At 36.3% G+C, this 19775-nt stretch overlaps 1 protein-coding gene across 1 annotated transcript in view; it reads left to right on the top strand.

The window, feature by feature from the left end:
• The window catches only part of ESCO1 (establishment of sister chromatid cohesion N-acetyltransferase 1), a 36229-nt gene extending 17683 nt beyond the window's left edge, over positions 1-18546 (top strand). Inside the window, exons 6-9 of the mRNA XM_006901060.1 lie at positions 6396-6485; positions 8674-8817; positions 11964-12151; positions 18399-18546. Coding sequence (XP_006901122.1) covers positions 6396-6485; positions 8674-8817; positions 11964-12151; positions 18399-18546 — 570 coding nt within the window. The remainder of the gene's footprint in view (positions 1-6395; positions 6486-8673; positions 8818-11963; positions 12152-18398) is intronic.
• The last annotated feature ends 1229 nt before the right edge of the window (positions 18547-19775 follow it).

The following is a 19775-nucleotide window of genomic DNA, read 5'->3' as shown; positions in this document are numbered from 1 at the left end:
AAAAAAAAGCGGTATATGATAGGGTATTATGGTTCTCACAAGAGTCCAGAATTAAGGTTGCATAGTGGAGGTACTCGGGGTGAGGTGGGGAGTGGTGTGTGCGTGGGGGATTGTATATCAATGAAAGAATTTTTCTTTTACTTTTCAAAGAGAGGAGTGAACTGGGAGGGAGGGGTGGGCAGGGAGAAAAGTGCAACAATGAATGAATGAATGAATGGAAATCCAAAATCTCTATAAATGTTCATTAAAATTAAGAAAATTTATAAAATGAAAAAACTGAGGTTCACAAATTCGAGTAACTTCTTTTCTAAGTCTGGGTCCACTTTATTCTTATGATGTATAAAACAGAAACAATATCCATAACGAATGCCATACTAAAAAAAGAAAAAGAGAGAGGAAGACTTATGACAAGATGGATTGATACAGTGACTATAACAGTGGGCTCAACTATATCAGAGATGATGAAGATGGCACAGGACAGGGCAAGGTTTAGCTCTCTTGTTTATTACATTGCTATGTGTCATTGTCAACTCAAATACACATACCAACAAATGTCCATTTCTTATAGTTTGTTTTTTTTTTAAATGTTCAGTGATTGGGAAAAGAAGAAAGTAGGTGTGAGAGAAATGAGAAGTAAAGTAAATAACAGCAGAAATACAGACTTTTAAAGTCATGGAAAATTAATCTGAAGGAACGTATTCAGGATTCTTTAAATTGCATTCTGGAATCATTGGAAAATAGCGAGCTGATAGATTTGTAGGCGGAGTTATGAGCCAGATAAGAGACCTTTGGGTCTGAATTCCATTAACTTATTCTGTAAAAAGCCAAGGCTATAATATTTTGTATTAAAAATGGACAAATGCTTTTTATTTTTTTAAATGTTAAACTTTGATTGCCATTTGACTGTAACTTTATAGAGCAGATAAATGCTTTTTAGAAATAAGTAGATACTTGTTAAATCATGATTTCTAAACTTCTTCTATCTTAAGCATTTAAGTGCTACTTTTTGTGTTCCCTGGTTTTAATTTATAATTTTTTTTCTTTATTACGTCTTCAAGAGTTGGGACACTGGCATGTATAGGATAGGAGGAAAATTTTCCAAACTAGTGAGTAGATGATTGTGCTTTGAGATGAAGGAAGGAGTAATGTGGAGGAAGAAATGTCTTTATTTTAAATATTACTTTTAACAAATTTAAAAATGAAAGAATTCATGAAAACCTAAGAAGGCAGATTTGCAATGTGTCTTAAAAAACCCCCAAAACTCAAAATTGATGTCTTTGTATTGGAACTGACTCCTAAAAGATGTTCCAACCAGGTGTTCAGAATTTGGAAGCTGCATTTTTCATTGGGTATAAGGAGTGGAGTGGAGTTTGGATCATGAGTTTCTTCAAATGATGGACATTATTCATGAGGTCAGTAGATAACTCTAAGTTCCAGGAGACCCATAGGTGAGGTTTGCATCAAATAAAAGTACTTTTTTAATGTAGTTGGAAATTATTACTACAAGTTGAAAAGTACAGAACTAAATTTGTAATTCCTAATAGAGAGTTGCCCTTTGGTGACTTAATCTGTAGTTATTTATTTGTGCTACTAACGTAAAGGTTAGTGGTTCAGATCCACCAGAACAGCTGTGTGGGAGAATAATGGACAGTCATCTCCTGTGCAGTTTACAGCTTCTGAAACCCAGTGGAGGGTCAGCTGTGAGGTTGGCTCCACGGCCAAGAAGAGAGAAGAGAACGGAGAAATGAGGAGCTCTGGTAGGGTATTTGTGTAGCGTACTAAGCAGTTCAAATCCTCCAACTGTACCTCAGGAGAAGAATGACCGGTCTGTTCTGTAAAGCCTTATAGAACCCTGATGGAGGGTTGATAAGAGTCAGAGTCAGTGGCAGCGGTTGTAATAGATGGAGGCAGTGGTTAAGTGCTTGGCTACTATCTAGGAGATTGTCAATTTACGCTCACCAGCTAGTTGGGAAATACCATTGAGTCAGTGCAGAGGGAGGTTTAGCATTCTGTTATTTGAAGAAATTAGAAGAAAATCTTGTAATTCTTTCGTTTTAACTTACAGGTCTGACACCAAGTGTGTCCTGTAGAAATGTTACTCTTATTTTTAGTAATATTTTTTTGATACAGTGATTGCAGAGGAAGATCTCTTAGTTAACACAACCGGGAGAATCACTTCAAGAGACATTTAAGTAAAAATATTTAAATAGTATGGAATCATGCTAAAGTCGTAATTAACAACCAACAAGAGGTCTAACTAAGCCTAGAGAAGTCGGGTTAATGTCTGAATAGAGCCAGAAAGGACACGGAGCAATTCTTTGAACTTGTAAGGTACAGAGCAAAAGTAATTGCTTAGCAGTCCAAAGCAAATATGAGAAACGTGGAAATATGTGTTTATGGCTTCGTAACTGTGATGTGGTGGTAAAGGTGAGATAAGGCTACAAGAGATAGGTGAGGGACTAGATTGTGATTAATTTTGTAAACCATAATGGTATTGAAAGGTAAAACACCTCACCTGTAAGAAGATGGTTTATTACCATAATGATGATAATGGAAACTGTTAGTTATTGACTGTTTAGTAATGTGCTAGATACTGCTCAACATTTTTCTCATTTAGTGTCTCAATAATTTTTATTGTACTTTTTATATCTATTTAAAGATGAGTAAAGGAGGTTTAGAAAGATTAGTTGGACCAAGGCAACACAACTAGAAAGTAGAAAAATTAATGAATTTTGCATTTGTTGTTGTGTGCCATCAAGTAAGGATCAAGTCATAGCTGACTCTCCAGCAGGTTTTCAGAGGCAGTAAATCACATGAGAGGAGATTGCCCATCCTTCTCCCTTGGAGCAGCTGGTGGTGTATTTGAACTGGGCGCTTTTGGGATTGCAGTGCAGCTTCTTACCAGTTGAGGCAATGTAGAGTATCTTGAGTATATTATTTGACAGATAATAGCCAGTTTGATTCTTTCATCTTTGCTTTGTCTTTGATTTGACTTTATTATCCTTTTTAACTTCTGGGACTTTTTTTGGGACCTGAATGACTTATTTTGTTAGTGTAGTGTTTGTTAAATGAACTGGTAACTCAGTAGCTCATTGCTTTTGAGTCAGAACTGACTCACAGCTGACTCTCCAGCAGGTTGTTGGAGGCTGTAATCACACAGGAATAGATTGCTCATCTCTGTCCTTTAGAGTCATTGGCAGATTTGAGCTGCCAGTGAGGTACCATCTTTGGGTTAGCATAACTCCCAATGGTATATGCCACCAGAGCTTTCTGATATATTATTTGAAAGAGAGAATAGAAGTTAACTAAGAATTACTGAGTGAACATTCAGTACAAAGTCATCTTAAATTTCTTAACTCTCAGTTGATGAGGGAGCTCTTGTCACCCAGTGGTAAGAAAGTGTGCTTTAACCCAACTCAAAGGGCAGGTGGTTAGAATTCACCCGGTGCTCCACGGGGAAAGATGGGCAGTTTCCTCCTGTGCGGTAGACAGCCTCTGAAAACCTGCTGGACGGTCAGCTGTGAGCAGGTTCTGGCTTCAAGGACCATAACAAGGAACAACAACAAATGATGGAGTTGGATGACCATTTTGTAGCTCAGGAAGCAGTGAGTGTTCTGGTGGTTTACCTGAGGCCAGCTAGCTAGTAACTTCTGAGGGTTTAACTTCTGAACTTTTAAAGAATTTCTTGATTCTCTTAAAATGTTTCACTAAAATACACAGTCTTCATGAACATTAGAAATCTAAGCAGTTGTGGTGGGCTCTGATGACTTAGTGGCAAGAAGCTGCGCTGTAATCCTAGAGATGAGCTGTTCGAATCCACCAGGTGCTCTACTGGAGAAGGAGACACAATCTCTTCCTGTACCAGTCAGATCCAATTTGATGGTACACACATGGAGAAATCTAAGCAGTTGTTATTTTATGTGTGTTTGTATCATCAAATCGGATCTGACTGGTCCCTCCTTCTCCAGCAGAGCATCTGGTGGGTTTGAACCGTGTGCCTCTGGGATTGCAGAAATCTAAGCAGTTGTAACTCTCCCTTTCACAATACCTGCTTCTTAGATAAAATGGTTTTTAGATCCATTTGTGGTAAAATTTTCTACACAAACAGATTCTCAGGATGTTTCAGGGGAACACTGCATTAGAAGTTGTTGTTATGTGCCATTGAGTTGCCTGTGACTCATAGTGGCCTTAATTACAACAGCTCTGAAGCTTGTCCTGTTCAGAGCCAATCTAATTGACTCTCACAAACCTTCCCCCATTGCCACAGTTACTGTTTCAATCCATCTCATTGAGGGTTTTCCTCTCCTGTGCTCTCTGCCCTCCTAAGCATGATGTCCTTTTCCAAGGACCTATCCCTTCTGACCTTGTTCCCAAAAGTATGTGAGACAGAGCTTAAAAATCCTAGCCTCCAGGGAGAAAGAAAAAAAAGAATTTAGTGCCTATGGTGTAATATAATTTCATTAGAACATTATTGTTATTAAAGGTTTGGTAACTGGTAGCTAATGGCTTCTACATCTGTAGTTGACTAAACACAGATTGGAAAAGTGTATGCTGACAAGGGTGCAACATAATTAAACAGTCTCTTAAAGACTAACAGAGCATGCAAAGTTCTATTAAAGCAACATTGCACAAAAGACTATTTACATTGTATTAGATATTGTAAATGATTTAAAGTATAGAGCTTCTGTGTAGGTTATATACAAATAAAACACTGTTTTATCTAAGGGACTTCATCTGGATTTTAGAATGGAGTTCTGGATCCTGGAACCAATCCTCAACAGAAACAGATAACTAATATAATTTACCAGGTTGTCTTTATGTAGTTCAGTTCATGAGGTATTACTTAAAACAAGAGGTTAGTTAAATTTCTAATTTTTCATTGAATTTGCTCATGTTTCTAAAAGTGAAAAGTTTATATTTTTTGATGAAAATTAGGTCCATTTAGAAAGCTTTTTAAATAACATACTACTAGTGTAAGTTTGTTTTATGCCTTTGTATATTACTTGTCTATATTCAGGTCAGTGATTTGAAACAAGTGACTTTCATTTTTGCTCCTTTATTCCTTTAAACTCTTGAGAGCAATTTACTAATCCTTATTAATGGTAACGACCGTAATTTTGCTTTTTCCTGAGGTAATCCATTTTGTAACTGAATTCTTGATTATTATGTATTTGAATCTAAATTATTACATGTCAGGCTCATTCTGGAATTTTTTAACCCCAGATAAGATTTCCCTGTCTCCCACAACCAAACTCCCATGCACAAACATCCATTTTGGGTTGTTTAAGAGCACTCTCTCTAATACATTGCATCCCATAGAGATAATATAAGTTTTTCTAAGAAATTTTTACGATGATCTCTGGGTGAAGATTGAAAGACTTTAAGACAGTTCAGGAATGCTTGCACATGCGAATACACAGCTCCCTAAACCAGCACCTCCTATCAAACTTGCCGTAGCTTTTTTGAAATGTTGTTGTCTTTTTCTTGCCTTTGAGCTTATGTACTCTTAGAAGAAATAGATTTTGGAAAGAAGATAATGATTTCTAATAGGAGTGTGTATTTATTGCTTTTTGAAAAGACCTTTTTAATATTAAAAATACTTGGGTAAAACAAATGGAACAACCAGTTAAGCTCATTCCTTCTGTGCTTATTTTGAACTTCAAAAGCTCCTAGTTTTTAACCTCTGGTTCAGTCCCATCTTACTAGATTTAAGTGGCTTTTGTTTTGTTTTTTTTTTTCATGCAGGTTCTGCTCATTAATCACCACGAGTGTGGATCTGAAGAAGCGTTTATTACCTCTCTTTTTTTGAGTATGTTAAACTTCAGATACACACAACGTAGCCTCTCCTTCCCTATTAGATTCTTAGAAGGTAGTTATATTTTTTTTTATAGTCTCCTTCTTGTGACTTTGATAGTTGTGATCAATAAGAATAAAACTTTCCTTACATTCTGGGCTACTGCATGCAAATCAGTTCATTTTAAACCTCCTGGAGGTCTTTGGCATGCCAGGCATAAAAACATGAGTGTGTGCTTGTGGAGGAGGTAACCATGTTCCAAAAAGTTTTAAGAGTTTCATTCTTTTAATAAGAATCTGGGAGAGTTAAACCTTTAGGTTCTGGGAGTCACTGACAATAAGGGGCTTACTTTTGATGTATGACTTTTAAAAATTGAGTGATAATTACAAATACGCTTGTGGTAGTAGATATGTCTCTGAATGAATAGTAGAGAGGAAATTTGCTTTTTTTGTTTCACTTATGAAAAATAGCTGCTTCATTATGTTCTGTTAAATATTAAAGAATATGTTTTCATGTTTGAAATTTTTAGACAAATTTATATACTTGTTAATGATTATTATAAAAAATGTGATACATAACAATTCACTGTTTAAAAATCTAGGGCTGGAAAAAAGAAAGAATTTTGGCTGAATACCCTGATGGCAGGATAATAATGGTTCTTCCAGAAGACCCCAAGTATGCCCTGAAAAAGGTAAATTTCCAAAGAGATTTCATATGGAATGAATGGAATTTATAAGAGTTTAGCACAGGCTAAACTGAGTTACCTAAACTGATAGGTTAGTGCAAGTAAAAGTCTTGTGTCCTTCCCCCTCATAAGTGTGTGTGTGAGTGAAAGAGAGAGAGAGAAAATAATTTAGCTGTGCTGGCAGAACCTACCCAATTCTTTCAATCCACTTCTGACTCCTGGCAAACCTCTGTTGGGTTTCTAAGGCTGTAGATCTTAATGAGAGGAGATTGCCCATCTTTCCCTCAAGGAGTAAGTAGACAGGCTGGTGGTTTTAAATTGCCAACCTTTTGATAAGCATCATAACATGCTATACTACTCAACCAGAGCACCTTAAGGCTGCCATAGCACATTTCAACATTCATTTTAAAAACAAAAAGGAAGCATTTAAGAATAAAGACAGTTGAAAAACAGTATAAACTTTGTAGTGTGAGTCTAGCATACATGAACAGAATTTTAGATTACCAGTATTACCAGTAATTTTAGTGTTGGAACAGAACATTAAAAAATGAATAATGTCAAGTAATTGATTTTGATAATTAGAATTAAAAGTTGAATCATAATAATTGTGAATATTCAATTTAATAAAATATAAAGATTCATTCTAAGACTAAATTTCTAAATAAAAGCTGTTGCAGAAAAAAATCTAGTAGACCACAAAAACCTGGAAATTAAACACGAGATAATAATGAGAAGAAAAAGAAAAGAGATCTACTCTAATTCATAAATATAATATCACACACCCATTACTGTAAAAGGAGGATCCAGCTCATAGCTGATCCTTTAGTGTGTAATTTACACAAGAGGAGATTGTTCATCTTTCTCCTTCAGTGCTGCTGGGATTTGAACTGCCAAACAAGCGCCATTTTCGCATTAACAGCACCACACTCTACAGACTATGCTACCCCAGTGCCTTATAAAATATAAGAAACTTAGAAAAAAATCCTCTTACTTAGTGTGAATTAAATCTTAGTCCAATTTAGTGTTTTGTAATTTGAGGATTCAGGAAGTTTATTGTAGTAATCATAGTTAGAAATTAAAAAATGGGAGAGTTATTCAGCCTGTCCAAACTGAATTGGAAACTATTCTGTGGCATAGAGCCCAAACTGGGGAGAGTTCAGTAAAAACTGTAAGAATATAAGTATGTAATAAGCTGTGTGGTTTTCTGCCTGCTGGAGATCAGAGTACTTAACACTATATGGAGTTATTTTTAGCTTTAAACTTCATCTCACAAATAAATGTTTATTGGGGCTGCATATTTGACTTTGTTTTTAACTAAGAATAGACTTAAATAAGTGTGTATAGAGTTCTTGACTTTTAAGAGTTCTTGACTTTTAAGTGCTTGCGAAGGTCGGAACTATGTGTATTTGACTTTATCTGAAGTCTAGGAGGTTAGAAATAAAAGAAGTACTTTGATGCCATTTGACATTTTGGGTTAAATCCTGGTTCTTTGGCTTTTTAGGTATCTGATGCTAGATCTGGGGAAGTAATATTTCAGTTTCATTTCTTCTGTATATAAAAGCCATAAACCTTTAACAGATGGTGGATTCAAGTGAAATACTATTTACAAAGTGATTTGCATATGCCTGGCTCACAACACAAAAACTCCCTGTTGTCCAGTCAGTCCTTCCTCCCAGTGACCCCTTCGCTCAGATCCCAGGGCGGCTGTTCATTGGAGAGGAAACTGCTTAGCTTTTCCCATGAAGTTGTTAGGGCATAGATAGCTGATAAAGCGTAAACATGAGTTTCTCTGTGAAATACATGTCTTTCTTATGAGAATAACAGTCAAAGTTTAAGGGATAAAAGTGGCTTGTTTTTCCCAGCCAAGACTCCTCAGTGACATTCTCTCCAGTCATAAAACCATGTTATTTTTTTAATGGATGGTCTTCATTACCTGTTAATAGGCACGTTGACCTATTGTTCCCTAGACAACAGTAAATTACAACCTGGGCTTGGCATCACTTCCAGTTCTTGCATTTTAAAGTGTCCACGGTGTTTAAAAACAAAACAGAATTATTAGTCATGGTATAACTTTTAGTGGCTATCCTGTGTGTCATGATGCATTCAGCTTACTCAGCTTAAGTAATGAATATATGTAATACATGCACACTCACAGAATGCTTTTAATATTAAAATATTACTCTTTATTTGGCAGGTTGATGAGATTAGAGAGATGGTTGATAATGATTTAGGTTTTCAGCAGGCTCCACTAATGTGCTACTCCAGAACGAAAACACTTCTCTTTATTTCTAATGACAAAAAAGTTGTCGGCTGCCTAATTGCAGAACATATCCAATGGGTAAGTGATTTTTCAGAATGTTCATAAGGAGTTTGGTGTTGGCTTTGTAATCTTGAATAATGTAATCCTGATAAATTTATGTACATTTTATATAAGAAAGACTATGAATGCAAGAATTTCAGTGTGGTACTCTTTTGACACAGTAGGGTAGTATATTACATGGGAAACAAATCTATTGCTGTCAAGTAGGTTCTCACTCATAGTGACCCTATTCAGGATCAACTAGAACTGCTTTGTGGAATTTTCAAGGCTGTTAATCTTCATGGAAGCACACTGCCATATCTTTCTCCTGTGGACTGGCTAGTGGGTTTGAATCACCAACCTTTTAGTTACCAGGCAAATTGTTTATTACTACTTCTCCCTCCACCCCCCATAATAGGGTTTATTAAGGAAGTTAACAGGAAAAAAAATTTCTCTGGACAGCTTCTGACGTGTGCTCACAGGCCTTTTAGCCTTCAGCTTTGCCTGCTGACGGCTAGTTTTACAAAGCTTTCTCAGTCTGCCTATCCCTCCACCTAAGTTCTCCAGTGAGCTTGGGCAGAGAACCTGATTCTAGTTCTGTAGGGTAGCAGGCCCAGGTCAGCTCTGTCTTTCATTGGATTTTGGGTTCTCTGTTGAGGTTGCTGCTGTTCTCCTGTTAGTCTGGCTAGCGTGAGAATCTCTAGCCCAGAAGGGCGCACGTAGCAGACTCTGGACTCTGCTGTTCTTTTGCTATTGGTGAGATTCTCACCAGTCGAATTCTTTAACTACTGTGATTCAGGGCTCCTTAAAGAGTCAAAAATACTGTTAAATTTTGTTTAGGAAATGTCTAGTGTAACATCTACTTCCAGAACTGGAAGCAAACCACAGCCCAAAGTATAACTCAGCCTATTTGTAAAGTTTTATTTTACTATGGCCACGCTCATTTGTTTACATATTGTCTATGGTTGCTTTCTTTCTATGAAGTAGAATTGAATAGCTGAATTCTTGTGGAAAAGGCCAAGTGGGTTTCAGAATCTAAAGTCATTATTGTCTGATCCTCTTGGGAAGTTTGCTGACCAGTTGGAAAAGATCACCTGTTCTTTGAGTGTACTATATGAAAAGTTGATTTTTGTATAGGGATCATATCAATAAAACAATATAGCTAGTGTTGGTGGGTTTGTTTTTGGTTTTTGTTATTGGTGTTTTTTTTGCTTGTTTTCGTGTGTGTGTGTGTGTGTGTGTGTGTGTGTGTGTGTACCATCAAATTGGATCTGACTGGTACAGGGGGTGGTTGTCCCTCCTCCAGCAGAGCATCTGGTGCATTTGAACTGCTCACCTCTGGGATTGCAGTGCAGCTTCTTGCCACTAGGCCGCCAGAGCTCGCCAAAACTAGTGTTTTAAAAATTCTTTCCCACTGAGTTCTAGAATTACTTGTTGCAATGTTTATAATAAAAGCTTTTTATTGTTGATTTGAGTGAAAGTTTGCACAGCAAATTGGTTTTCCTTAGCAGTTTCCAGTCAGTAATTTTTATGTTAAGATAGCTAATATAATGTTGGTTTCATAATTTTGAATTGTGTTGTTTAATTGCTTTTTAAGTTTTTGTCAGTCGCAGGAAATGTCATTTGGGCAACTACACTGACAACAGAGATACATGTTTTTAAAAATACTTCCACCTCCTTTTTTATTGTGATTTTAATGAAAGTTTACAGAAAGGTTGGATTTTCATTTATTTATTGTTGCACATTTTTCATTGTTCATAATTTCTTCCCTTTGCCCCCTGTCCACTTTACTATGCACCTTTTATTCCCAATTGTTGTCATACAGATAATTCCGCATCATATAGTCCTTTTAAACAGTTCCTTCCTTCATCTGTTCCAATGCAGTGCTAATTATTTATCCCCTCTTCTTACTTTCCTCCCCAGTCCCCATGCCAGTCTTGTTTTATAAAAGGGACTTTATGCAGTATTTGTCCTTTTATGACAGTGATATTTCACTCAGCATAGTGTCCTCTAAGGTCACCCATGTTGTATAATATTTTATGAGTTCCTTGTTTTTCAGTGCTGCATAGTATTCCATTGTGTGAATATACCATAGTTTTTCTATCTGTTAATTTGTTAATGGGCGCTTGGGTTGCTTCCATTTGTTTGCTCTTGTGAATCTGTTTGGGTGGCATCTTTGGTTTCTTTAGGGTATATTCAAATGATATTTCAATTTCCAACTTTTTGAGACTGCACCAGACCATAGTGGTTGCAACATTTTATGCTCCCACCAGCAGTGAATAAGAGTTCAGTCTCTGCAACCTTGCCAGCATTTGTTGTTTGCTGCGCTATTGATCTTTCCTACTGTTTTAGGGTGAGATGATATCTAATAGTTATTTTTTTAAAATATTGTTTTTTTTTAAAAATTTGACATGGAGGAAAGGTGTTTCTAAATTCTTGCCATCTGCTGCCATCCTCACACAGTTGTGAACACTGGAAGTGTGGTTGCAGTCCCAGAAATATTTATTGTTCTTGCTGCTGAGTTCTTTGCTGGTTCTTAGACTACTGGAAGTAGAGAAAATTAATTCTCAGTTCCTGTTACAGGCCAGGCAAGATGGCAAGGTGCTTTGAATATTTACCTAAGATCGCAACAGCTCACACAACAATTAGAGGATTCACACTCCCTGCCCTCGGGTTGGCAGTGCAACTTCTTACCTACTAGCCCACCTGAGTTCCTTTGAATGCAATTAGCAAAATGTAATTGCCTAATAAAATACAAAACATGCATATAACAGGAGAAAGTACTTAGATAAGCTTTGATACATCATATCAGAGGGGGAAATTTGGAAAGATATAATTATACTGTAAGCACTGGTAGGGAAAATAATATGAGTAATGATTTTCATAAAGATAGATATTTAATAAAAAAAAAATCTCAAAAGCTGTATTAAGAGAGGTGGTATCCGCAAATCAAAAGGGAACCCACAGTGTAAAGAAAATGAAGTAACTTCTTATGTCATATAATTTCTAAGTGAATTACAACAGATTGTTGTTCCAGGTTAGTTTATTTCCTAAAAAACCAGAGTGAAAGAATATGTGGGTCCTATAGTTTGTTAAGAAGCCTCACAATTATGGTGACCTCTCTAAGTCAAATTGTTACTTAACATTCTTATTGACAAAATTTTCCCCAATTTTGACATTTATAGGGCTATAGAGTTATAGAAGAGAAACTCCCCGTTATTGAAACAGAAGAAGAAAAACTTCGATTTGAAAGGCAAAAAGCCTGGTGCTGTTCAACGCTGCCAGAGCCCGCTATCTGTGGCATCAGTCGGATTTGGGTGTTCAGCATGATGCGTCGGAAGAAAATTGCTTCCCGCATGATTGAATGTTTGAGGTAATTTTAATGTAATTCTAGAAATTATCTTCAGTGCTATTAGGATTTAATAAAAGTTTTAGAAAAGATTGGCTTACACTTAATTAATCTTAAGTGTATAGTTTTTATTTCTGTTAACTCTATTTTGCATATGATTTTCTGTGTATTAGATCTGTACGTATTTTGAGGATGAAAAAAATGCTGCACTTGACTACCTTGTTACCTTATTATGATATTAGGCCCAGATGTAACCTTATTATTATATTAGGCCACAAGAAGAAGGCAAATTATTTAAAATAATCTTAAAAATGTGCTAGATACTGGAGAATTAGAAAACAGCAAAAGAAATAGGAGTTCACATTTTAGTGATATATTAACTTAGAATATTGCTTGTAAATCATGGAGGTCTCATTTTCTTCTTTTACCACTTGATTGTTTATCCAAGCAGAACTGACATCGGGGTTGGGGATGAAACTAAGAAAAGAGGGAATAAACAATGTGTACTGTATTGAAACAGATGAGGGAGAGAACTATTTGACAGGAATATATGATTAGGTATTATTTTCATGACAAGAGTCCAGAACGAGAGCTGCATGGTGGAGTGGACTGGGGCCTGGGAGGAATTGTACCAGGGTTGCATCTGTTAGTTAAAACATGTCAGTTGGTAACCCATTGATTCCTGGGATCTGCTTTTTGCTTTGTCTTCAACATAGCTTGACGCTCTTCCTTTATTACCATTAGTTCTTGTTCATACTATACTTCCTGGAATTTTTCAATGTTGATCGATTCTTTTTGGTACAGTGACTCTGTATTCCTTTCTTCTTTTGAAGCTTCCTGGATCATTTGAGATTTTGCCTGTAGCATCTTTCAGTATTGCAGCTGCATGCTTTAATTTGTTTTTTAGTTTGTTCAGCTTGAGAAATGCCAGGCAAGTTCTTTTATATTCTCCACTTCCAGCTCTTTGCACAGATATTTTGTTAAAACGTTTTGCTTTATCTCCTAAAGTTGTTCTAGAAAATCTTTTATTTCGCTCTTTTACTTCAGCGTCTCTTCCCTTTGTCTTGGCTTCTCAGTGTTTTAGTGCAAGTTGTGTAGTCTCTTCTGACATCCATTTTGGCTTTTCTTTCTTCTCTGTCTTTGTAATAACCTTTTGTTCTTTTCATGCATGATGCCCTTAATGTCAGACTACAGCTCCTTTGGTCTTCTATCATTGGTGTTCAAGTGCCTCAGATGTGTTCTTGAGATGATTTTTAAATTCAGTGGGATAGACTCAGTGTTGTATTTTGGCTCTTGTAGACTTTTTAATTTTCTTTAGCTTCAATTTAAACTTGCACATGAGTAAAATATTGCTGAAGATCCTCCAAAAAAATGGCTAGAACAAGTATATTGATAGGAAACTGCCAGAAGTTCAGACTGGGTTTAGAGGAGGTCATGGCACCAGAGATGTTGCTGATTTGAGATGGGTCTTGGATGAAAGCAAAGAATATCAGAAGACGGTCTCTCTGTGTTTATTGATTATATAAAGGCATTTGATTCTGTGGATCATAACAAACTATAACTAACATTTAGAAGAATAGGAATCTTAGAAGACTTAATTGTACTCAAACAAAATATATACCTAGACCAAGAAGCTGTTGTTTGGACAGAGCAAGGGAACACTGCCTGGTTTAAAATCAGGAAGAGTGTGGTCATGGATGTATCTATTCTCTATACTTACTAAAAATGTATGCTGAGCAAATAATTTGTGAAGCTAAATTCTGTGAGGAGGAATATAGCATCCTGGTCAGAGGAAGGCTTATCAACAGCCTGCGTTATGCAGATGATAACAACTTTACGTGCTGAAAGTAAGGAGGACTTGAAACGCTTGCTGCAGAAGATCAAGGACTAGAGCCTTCAATATGGATTACATCTCAACATCAAGAAAACAAAAGTCATCACTACTGGACCAATAGGCAACATCATGATAAATACAGAAAGGATTGAAGTTGTTTCAGTGATTTCATCTTGCTTTGAGCAACAGTCAGCACCCTTGCTACCAGCACTCAGGAGATCAGAAGACCTATTGCATTGGGCAAGTGTGCTGTCAGGGGTCTCTCCAAAATACTGAAGAGTAGTGATGACATTTTGAAGGGTAAAGTGCCTGATTTAGGCCATGGACTTTTCAGTCTCTTGCTATGCATCTGATAGTTGGACATTAAATAATGATGATAGAATAATTGATGCCTTTAAGTTGTGGTGTTAGAGAAGAGTACTGAATATCTTATGGGCTGCCTAAAGAATAAACAGATATGTCTTAGACAAAGTGTAGCCAGAGTATTCCTTGGATACAAAGATGGGGAAGCTTCTCTCTCAATGCTTTGGGCATTATTCTAGGAGAGGCTGTTCCTTGGAAAGGGACATCGTGCTTGGAAAAGTGGAGAAAGAGAAGAAGACCCCCAAATGAGATAGATTGGGTGACTGCAGCAGTGTGCTTAAGTCTGTCAGAGATGATGCAAATGGCACTGGATGGGACAAGCTTCAGGTCTGTTGTTCATAGGGTTGCTGTGAGTTGTGCTTGACTTGATGGCATTGGGACCTAACAAAAATTAGAGTATATTGAAATATTGTGAGTTCTGGTGACCTATTGAGTAGAGAATTACACTGGCAAGGGGCATGAAGATGGTTGGAATCTACTGGCTCCTTGAGAGGAAGCCGGGCAATCTGTTCTCTGTGATTTGCAGTCTCTGACAACCTGCTGGAAGGTCACATAGGAGTCAGTTCTGACTTGAGGATGGCGAGTTGAATATTAGGATACAGTTCTGTCAGAGGGTTCAGGAAAGACCTTAACATTGATAGTCCAAAGAAGTTTTTAGGTCCACAGCACAGATAATGAGGATGTCACAGGATTGGACAAGGTTTCATTCTTAACAGCCCTGTGAGCTGGAATCAACTTGATCGCACCTAACAGCATGTTGTGATATAATTCCCATGCCTTAAAGATGCCTTTTATAGTACTTTATCATTTAGTGAGTTTCAGTATGTGTTACAAGGCTGTGTAACTATTAACCACTATGAAATTTTAAAAGCATTTCCCTGACCCTAAAAAGAAACCCAATACCCCATTACCATTGACCTTTTTACTCTCTCTCTCTGGCAACCAGTAAAATCTACATTCTGCCTCAGTGGATTTCTCTATTCAAGAATTATCTGTGTATCATTGCCTCATCTCTTTTTATTACCAAATAATATTCTACACATTGTAATATTTTCATCAGGTGATGGATGTTTATGTGTTTCCCACCATTTTTTCTTATGTTTTTGTATCTACACTGTCCACGCTTTCTTTTCTCTTGAGTACATACCAGAGACTGACATTTGTTGATCATACGGTAGTCAAATCTGTGTAATACTCTTTTGAGGGAGTACTAACCAGTTTTCCCAAACCACCTGCAGCTTTTCACATTCCTGGCAGAGGTGTATGAAGATTCCAATTTCTCTTGGTTATCACCAACTCTTGTTATGGTCTCTCTTATTTTAGCAGAGTGGATGTGAAGGGAATTGGCTGGTGGCCTAGTCAGGAGAGAGTTGCACTGCTAGCCCAAAGGCGCATGGTTTGAAATCAGTGGCTCCTTAGGAGAGAGATGAGCAATCTTTACATGTTGTTGTTGTTAAGTGCCGTTGAGTCGCAGGCGACTCATAGCGACCCTATGAAGGAGAGTCCTTGACGCTTGGGTGCCTTTCATCCTCTCTCCAGGTTCATAGGGTTTCCGGAGGCAAGCTGTTATGGAAGTGGATGCCACTCCTCCTCCTTTACATACGTGCAATTTTACATACAGCCTCTGAAAACCTGTTGGACAGTCAGCTATGAGTTGATTCCAACTCAGTGGCAGTGACTGAGTTGAGTGGGTTTGAAGTACTGATTGTCATTTTGATTTGCAGTTCCGTAATAATTAATGGGGTGCTTCTGGTGGCCTAGTCTTAAGAAACTGCACTGTAGTCCCAAAGCCATGCAGTTTGAATACACTTGTTTCTTTGCAGGAGAAGGATGGACAATCTCCTGTGTGATTAACAGCCTCTGAAAACCCACCGGAGGGTCACCTGTGGGTAATTTCTGATTTGATGGTACTCAACAACAACAATGACTAATGATTTTGAGCATCTTTTCATATGCATATTTGGCTCTTTGTACATCTTTAAAGACTTCTGTTCAGATATCTTACTCATTTTTATTTAAATTATTTATCTTTATTTAGCTGTACTCCATCATTGAGGACAAGTTGAAACCACCTCATAGCTGACCCTCAAGCCAGTTTTCAGAGCTCTAAAATCACACAGGAGGAGATGGCCCATCTCTCTCAGTTCCCAGTGCCAGAGGCGCCACCTGTGGGTTTGCCGCACAGATCCCCATTAGGCCACCAGTGCTCCAGCGCTGTCTACATTCTGGAGACAAGATTCTTATCAGATGTAGGATTTGCATTTTTCCTATAATTTACTCTCCCTTTTTTAAAATACTGAAGAGCATTGATGTCAATTTAAAGACTGAGGTGTTTCTTTTTAAAAATACACTCTTTTTAGTAGTAGTAGTAGTAGTAGTAGTAGTAGTAGTAGTAGTAGTAGTAGTAGCAATTTGAATGAAAATTTACAGAGATTTTGACTTTCCAATCATTCATTGTTGCACTTTTACTCTTCCTTCTTCAGGTTGTGTTTTCACCTCCTTGATACTACCCTTCAGGGAAATGAACATTTTAAATTTTAATGAAAGCTAATTTTTAGTTTCTTTCTTACACTTTTGATGTCTTATTTAAAATCTTTGCTTAATCCAAGGTCATGAAAATAAATGCCTATGTTTTCATCTAAGAGTCAATTTTAGTTCTCAAAATTAGAACTTTGATCCATTTTGTGTTCATTTTTATATATGGTGTTAAGGAAGAGATTCAACATTAGGTTTTGGCATGGGTTTCTCTAGTTTGAGCACTCTTTGTTGAAAGTGCATTATTCACATTGAGTTATCTTTTGTACTTTGATTAAAAAACCCAATTGACCACAGCCTTGAGAGTTTTATACCTAGCCTATCATTTTATATCATTGGTCTAGCTGCCTATCTCTTTTTATTTTTTGTAGTGATTATTTTTTATTATGATTTTAGTGAAAGTTTACAGAGGATGGATTTTATTCATCAGTATACAGTTTTCTTCCCTCTGTCTCCTGCAGTTAACTTAGTAATGCTGATCTTGTTCCAGATTGTTAATTAATCACATGAAATGTCTAATCATCCATTCCTTTCAGGTAGATAGCTGCCTTTCTTTAATGCTACTGTTTCACTGTCTTGAATTTTATAGCTTTGTTTTGATGTCAGAAAGTGTGAGTTCTCTTAACTTTGTGTTCTTCCCCTCAAGATACTTTTGGCTATTAGTTAGCAACCCTTATGTCCAGATATGAATTATAAAATCAACTTGTTATTTATCACATATCTTAACATTGTTAATTCTTCTGTAAATCTGGAATGTCTCTTTATTTAGGCCTTTTCTTTCAGCATTCTTTTGTAGTTTTCAGTGTATATATTTTGTACTTTGCTAAATATATTCTGAAGTACTTTTTCTTTTTGATGCTATTATAATTAATTTTAATTGCCACTTAATTCTTTGTTTGGATTATTTCTTGTAATAGAAATAGTTAACTTTGGAATATTGATTTTGTGTTCTGCAGCCTTACAGTACTTATTATAGTTCTGACAGAGAACTCCCTTTATCCTTTCATATGTAAGATGCCATTTTTAAGGATAGTTTTGCTTCTTCTTTTCCAAGTTAGGTAGTGAATTCCTTCTTTTCCTTGTCTAATTGCCATGGCAAGGACCTTTAGTACAGTGTTGAATAGACACGATGAGAGCAGACAGCTTTGTTTTTCTCCTCATTGTGGAGAAACATATTTTGTCTTTGACCATTAATGTTAAGATTAGTTGAAGCTCTTTATTAGGTAAAGGAAATTCTATTCTTAATTTTTCAGCATTTTTAAAATTTGAAAAATATCTAAAATTAAGATTGTAGATGAATATTTAAAAAAATTTAGGAGAGGTACCTGCTTCAAATCCACCAGACGCTCTGCTGAAGGAGGAACAATTGCCTTCTGTACCAGTCAGATCCGATTTGACGGTACACACATAAAAAGAAAGAAAAAAAAATTAGAATATGTAGAATTCTTATCGAAGAAACCTTCAGTTAAATTCTCTGTGATAGATTTGCCATTTTAATAATTAGTAATTTTGCATCTGCATTTTTCTCTCTTTTAATAGGAGTAACTTTATATATGGCTCATATTTGAGTAAAGAAGAAATTGCTTTCTCAGATCCTACTCCTGATGGCAAACTGTTCGCAACTCAGTACTGTGGCACTGGTCAGTTTCTGGTATATAATTTTATTAATGGACAAAATAGCACCTAAAACAAACTTTTGCCTGCAATACTAGAAGACATCTATTGAAGAGGGGATTGATTGCTGACTTTAACCAGGAACTAGGGCCATTTTTGTTACTATGAACTCAGGACTGGCAACAACTCTGTGGTTGTTCCATTTTCATAAAATTGGAAACAATGCAGTAATAGCTTATTATTGTTTTGTTTTTTAAAGAAGATATTTTATTATTATCTTTTACAGAAATTTATGATTGTATTTTATCTATAATTATTTAGACATGTTTACATGCAGCAGGTAATTGTTCATAGTGGACTGAAAACTAATGCAAGGACTATATGGTCTCAGTGATAAGTATATTTTGAAGTTCTTAATACGGAAATATACCAGTGTAGCTTGGTACTGTATTTTTTTATATTGATCTGCTGATACCAGTTGTAAGTTTAAAGATTGTATTTTCTCAGAGCAGAAACCAATGTTTTTGAGTTACTGTAGAGAGAAGGTAACTCTGCAGATTTAGAAAAGAATTTATTTCAGAAGTAATTTGAAAGAGACCCCACAGAAAAGGAAAACTCATAGTACACAAGATTTTAGAATATTGAGATTTTATTTCTATTCTTTCCAGTCCTTCATGGCAGGTGGAACTGGAAAGTGGTGAATAATTGAGGCTTTCTTTCTGGGAGAGCTTAAATGATTAAAATTAGGAAAGAGGACCCTCCAAAGTTCATGATTCCGCTCCCCTTTTTTAAAATACATGGCATCATGGCTTAGGCTGTTACCAAATCCCAAGTTTATGAAAACCTATGGAATGGAATATGGTAAATAATGAACTACTTGGTATCTGCTTTGTTATTCCTTAGAAATAATGCACTGAGTATATGCCCTCATTACTGGACTTCATTTTGATACTTGTCAATCCTTCATAATGCCCTCTACTTTTAAAGGGTTTATATGTTGAAAAACTGCTGTGGCCTTTTATGATCTGTATATAATGTAGAATAAAATAAGAAATTACTTGATAGCTTTTTCTACTTGATAAATAAACTAAGATAATGGTGTGCAAAGTATGTTGTCATTTGTTCTTTTATACAGAGTGCCTTAAGTTTATTAACTTGAAATATGGTGGAAATAGGATTACAACACTGTTTTCATGAAAGCTCGTTTTTACCAGTTTGCCAATGGATCAATGCCTACAGTGCTTCAACTGAATTTTCTCTCCATTAGACAGGTTCTTATTTCAGTAACATGATAGGTTTCTG

The sequence above is a fragment of the Elephantulus edwardii genome, unplaced genomic scaffold (genome assembly GCF_000299155.1).
Source record: "Elephantulus edwardii isolate Elephantulus edwardi_28Jun2011 unplaced genomic scaffold, EleEdw1.0 scaffold00307, whole genome shotgun sequence".
NCBI classification, from domain to species: Eukaryota; Metazoa; Chordata; class Mammalia; order Macroscelidea; family Macroscelididae; genus Elephantulus; species Elephantulus edwardii.
This window is presented reverse-complemented; position numbering and strand designations above follow the sequence as displayed.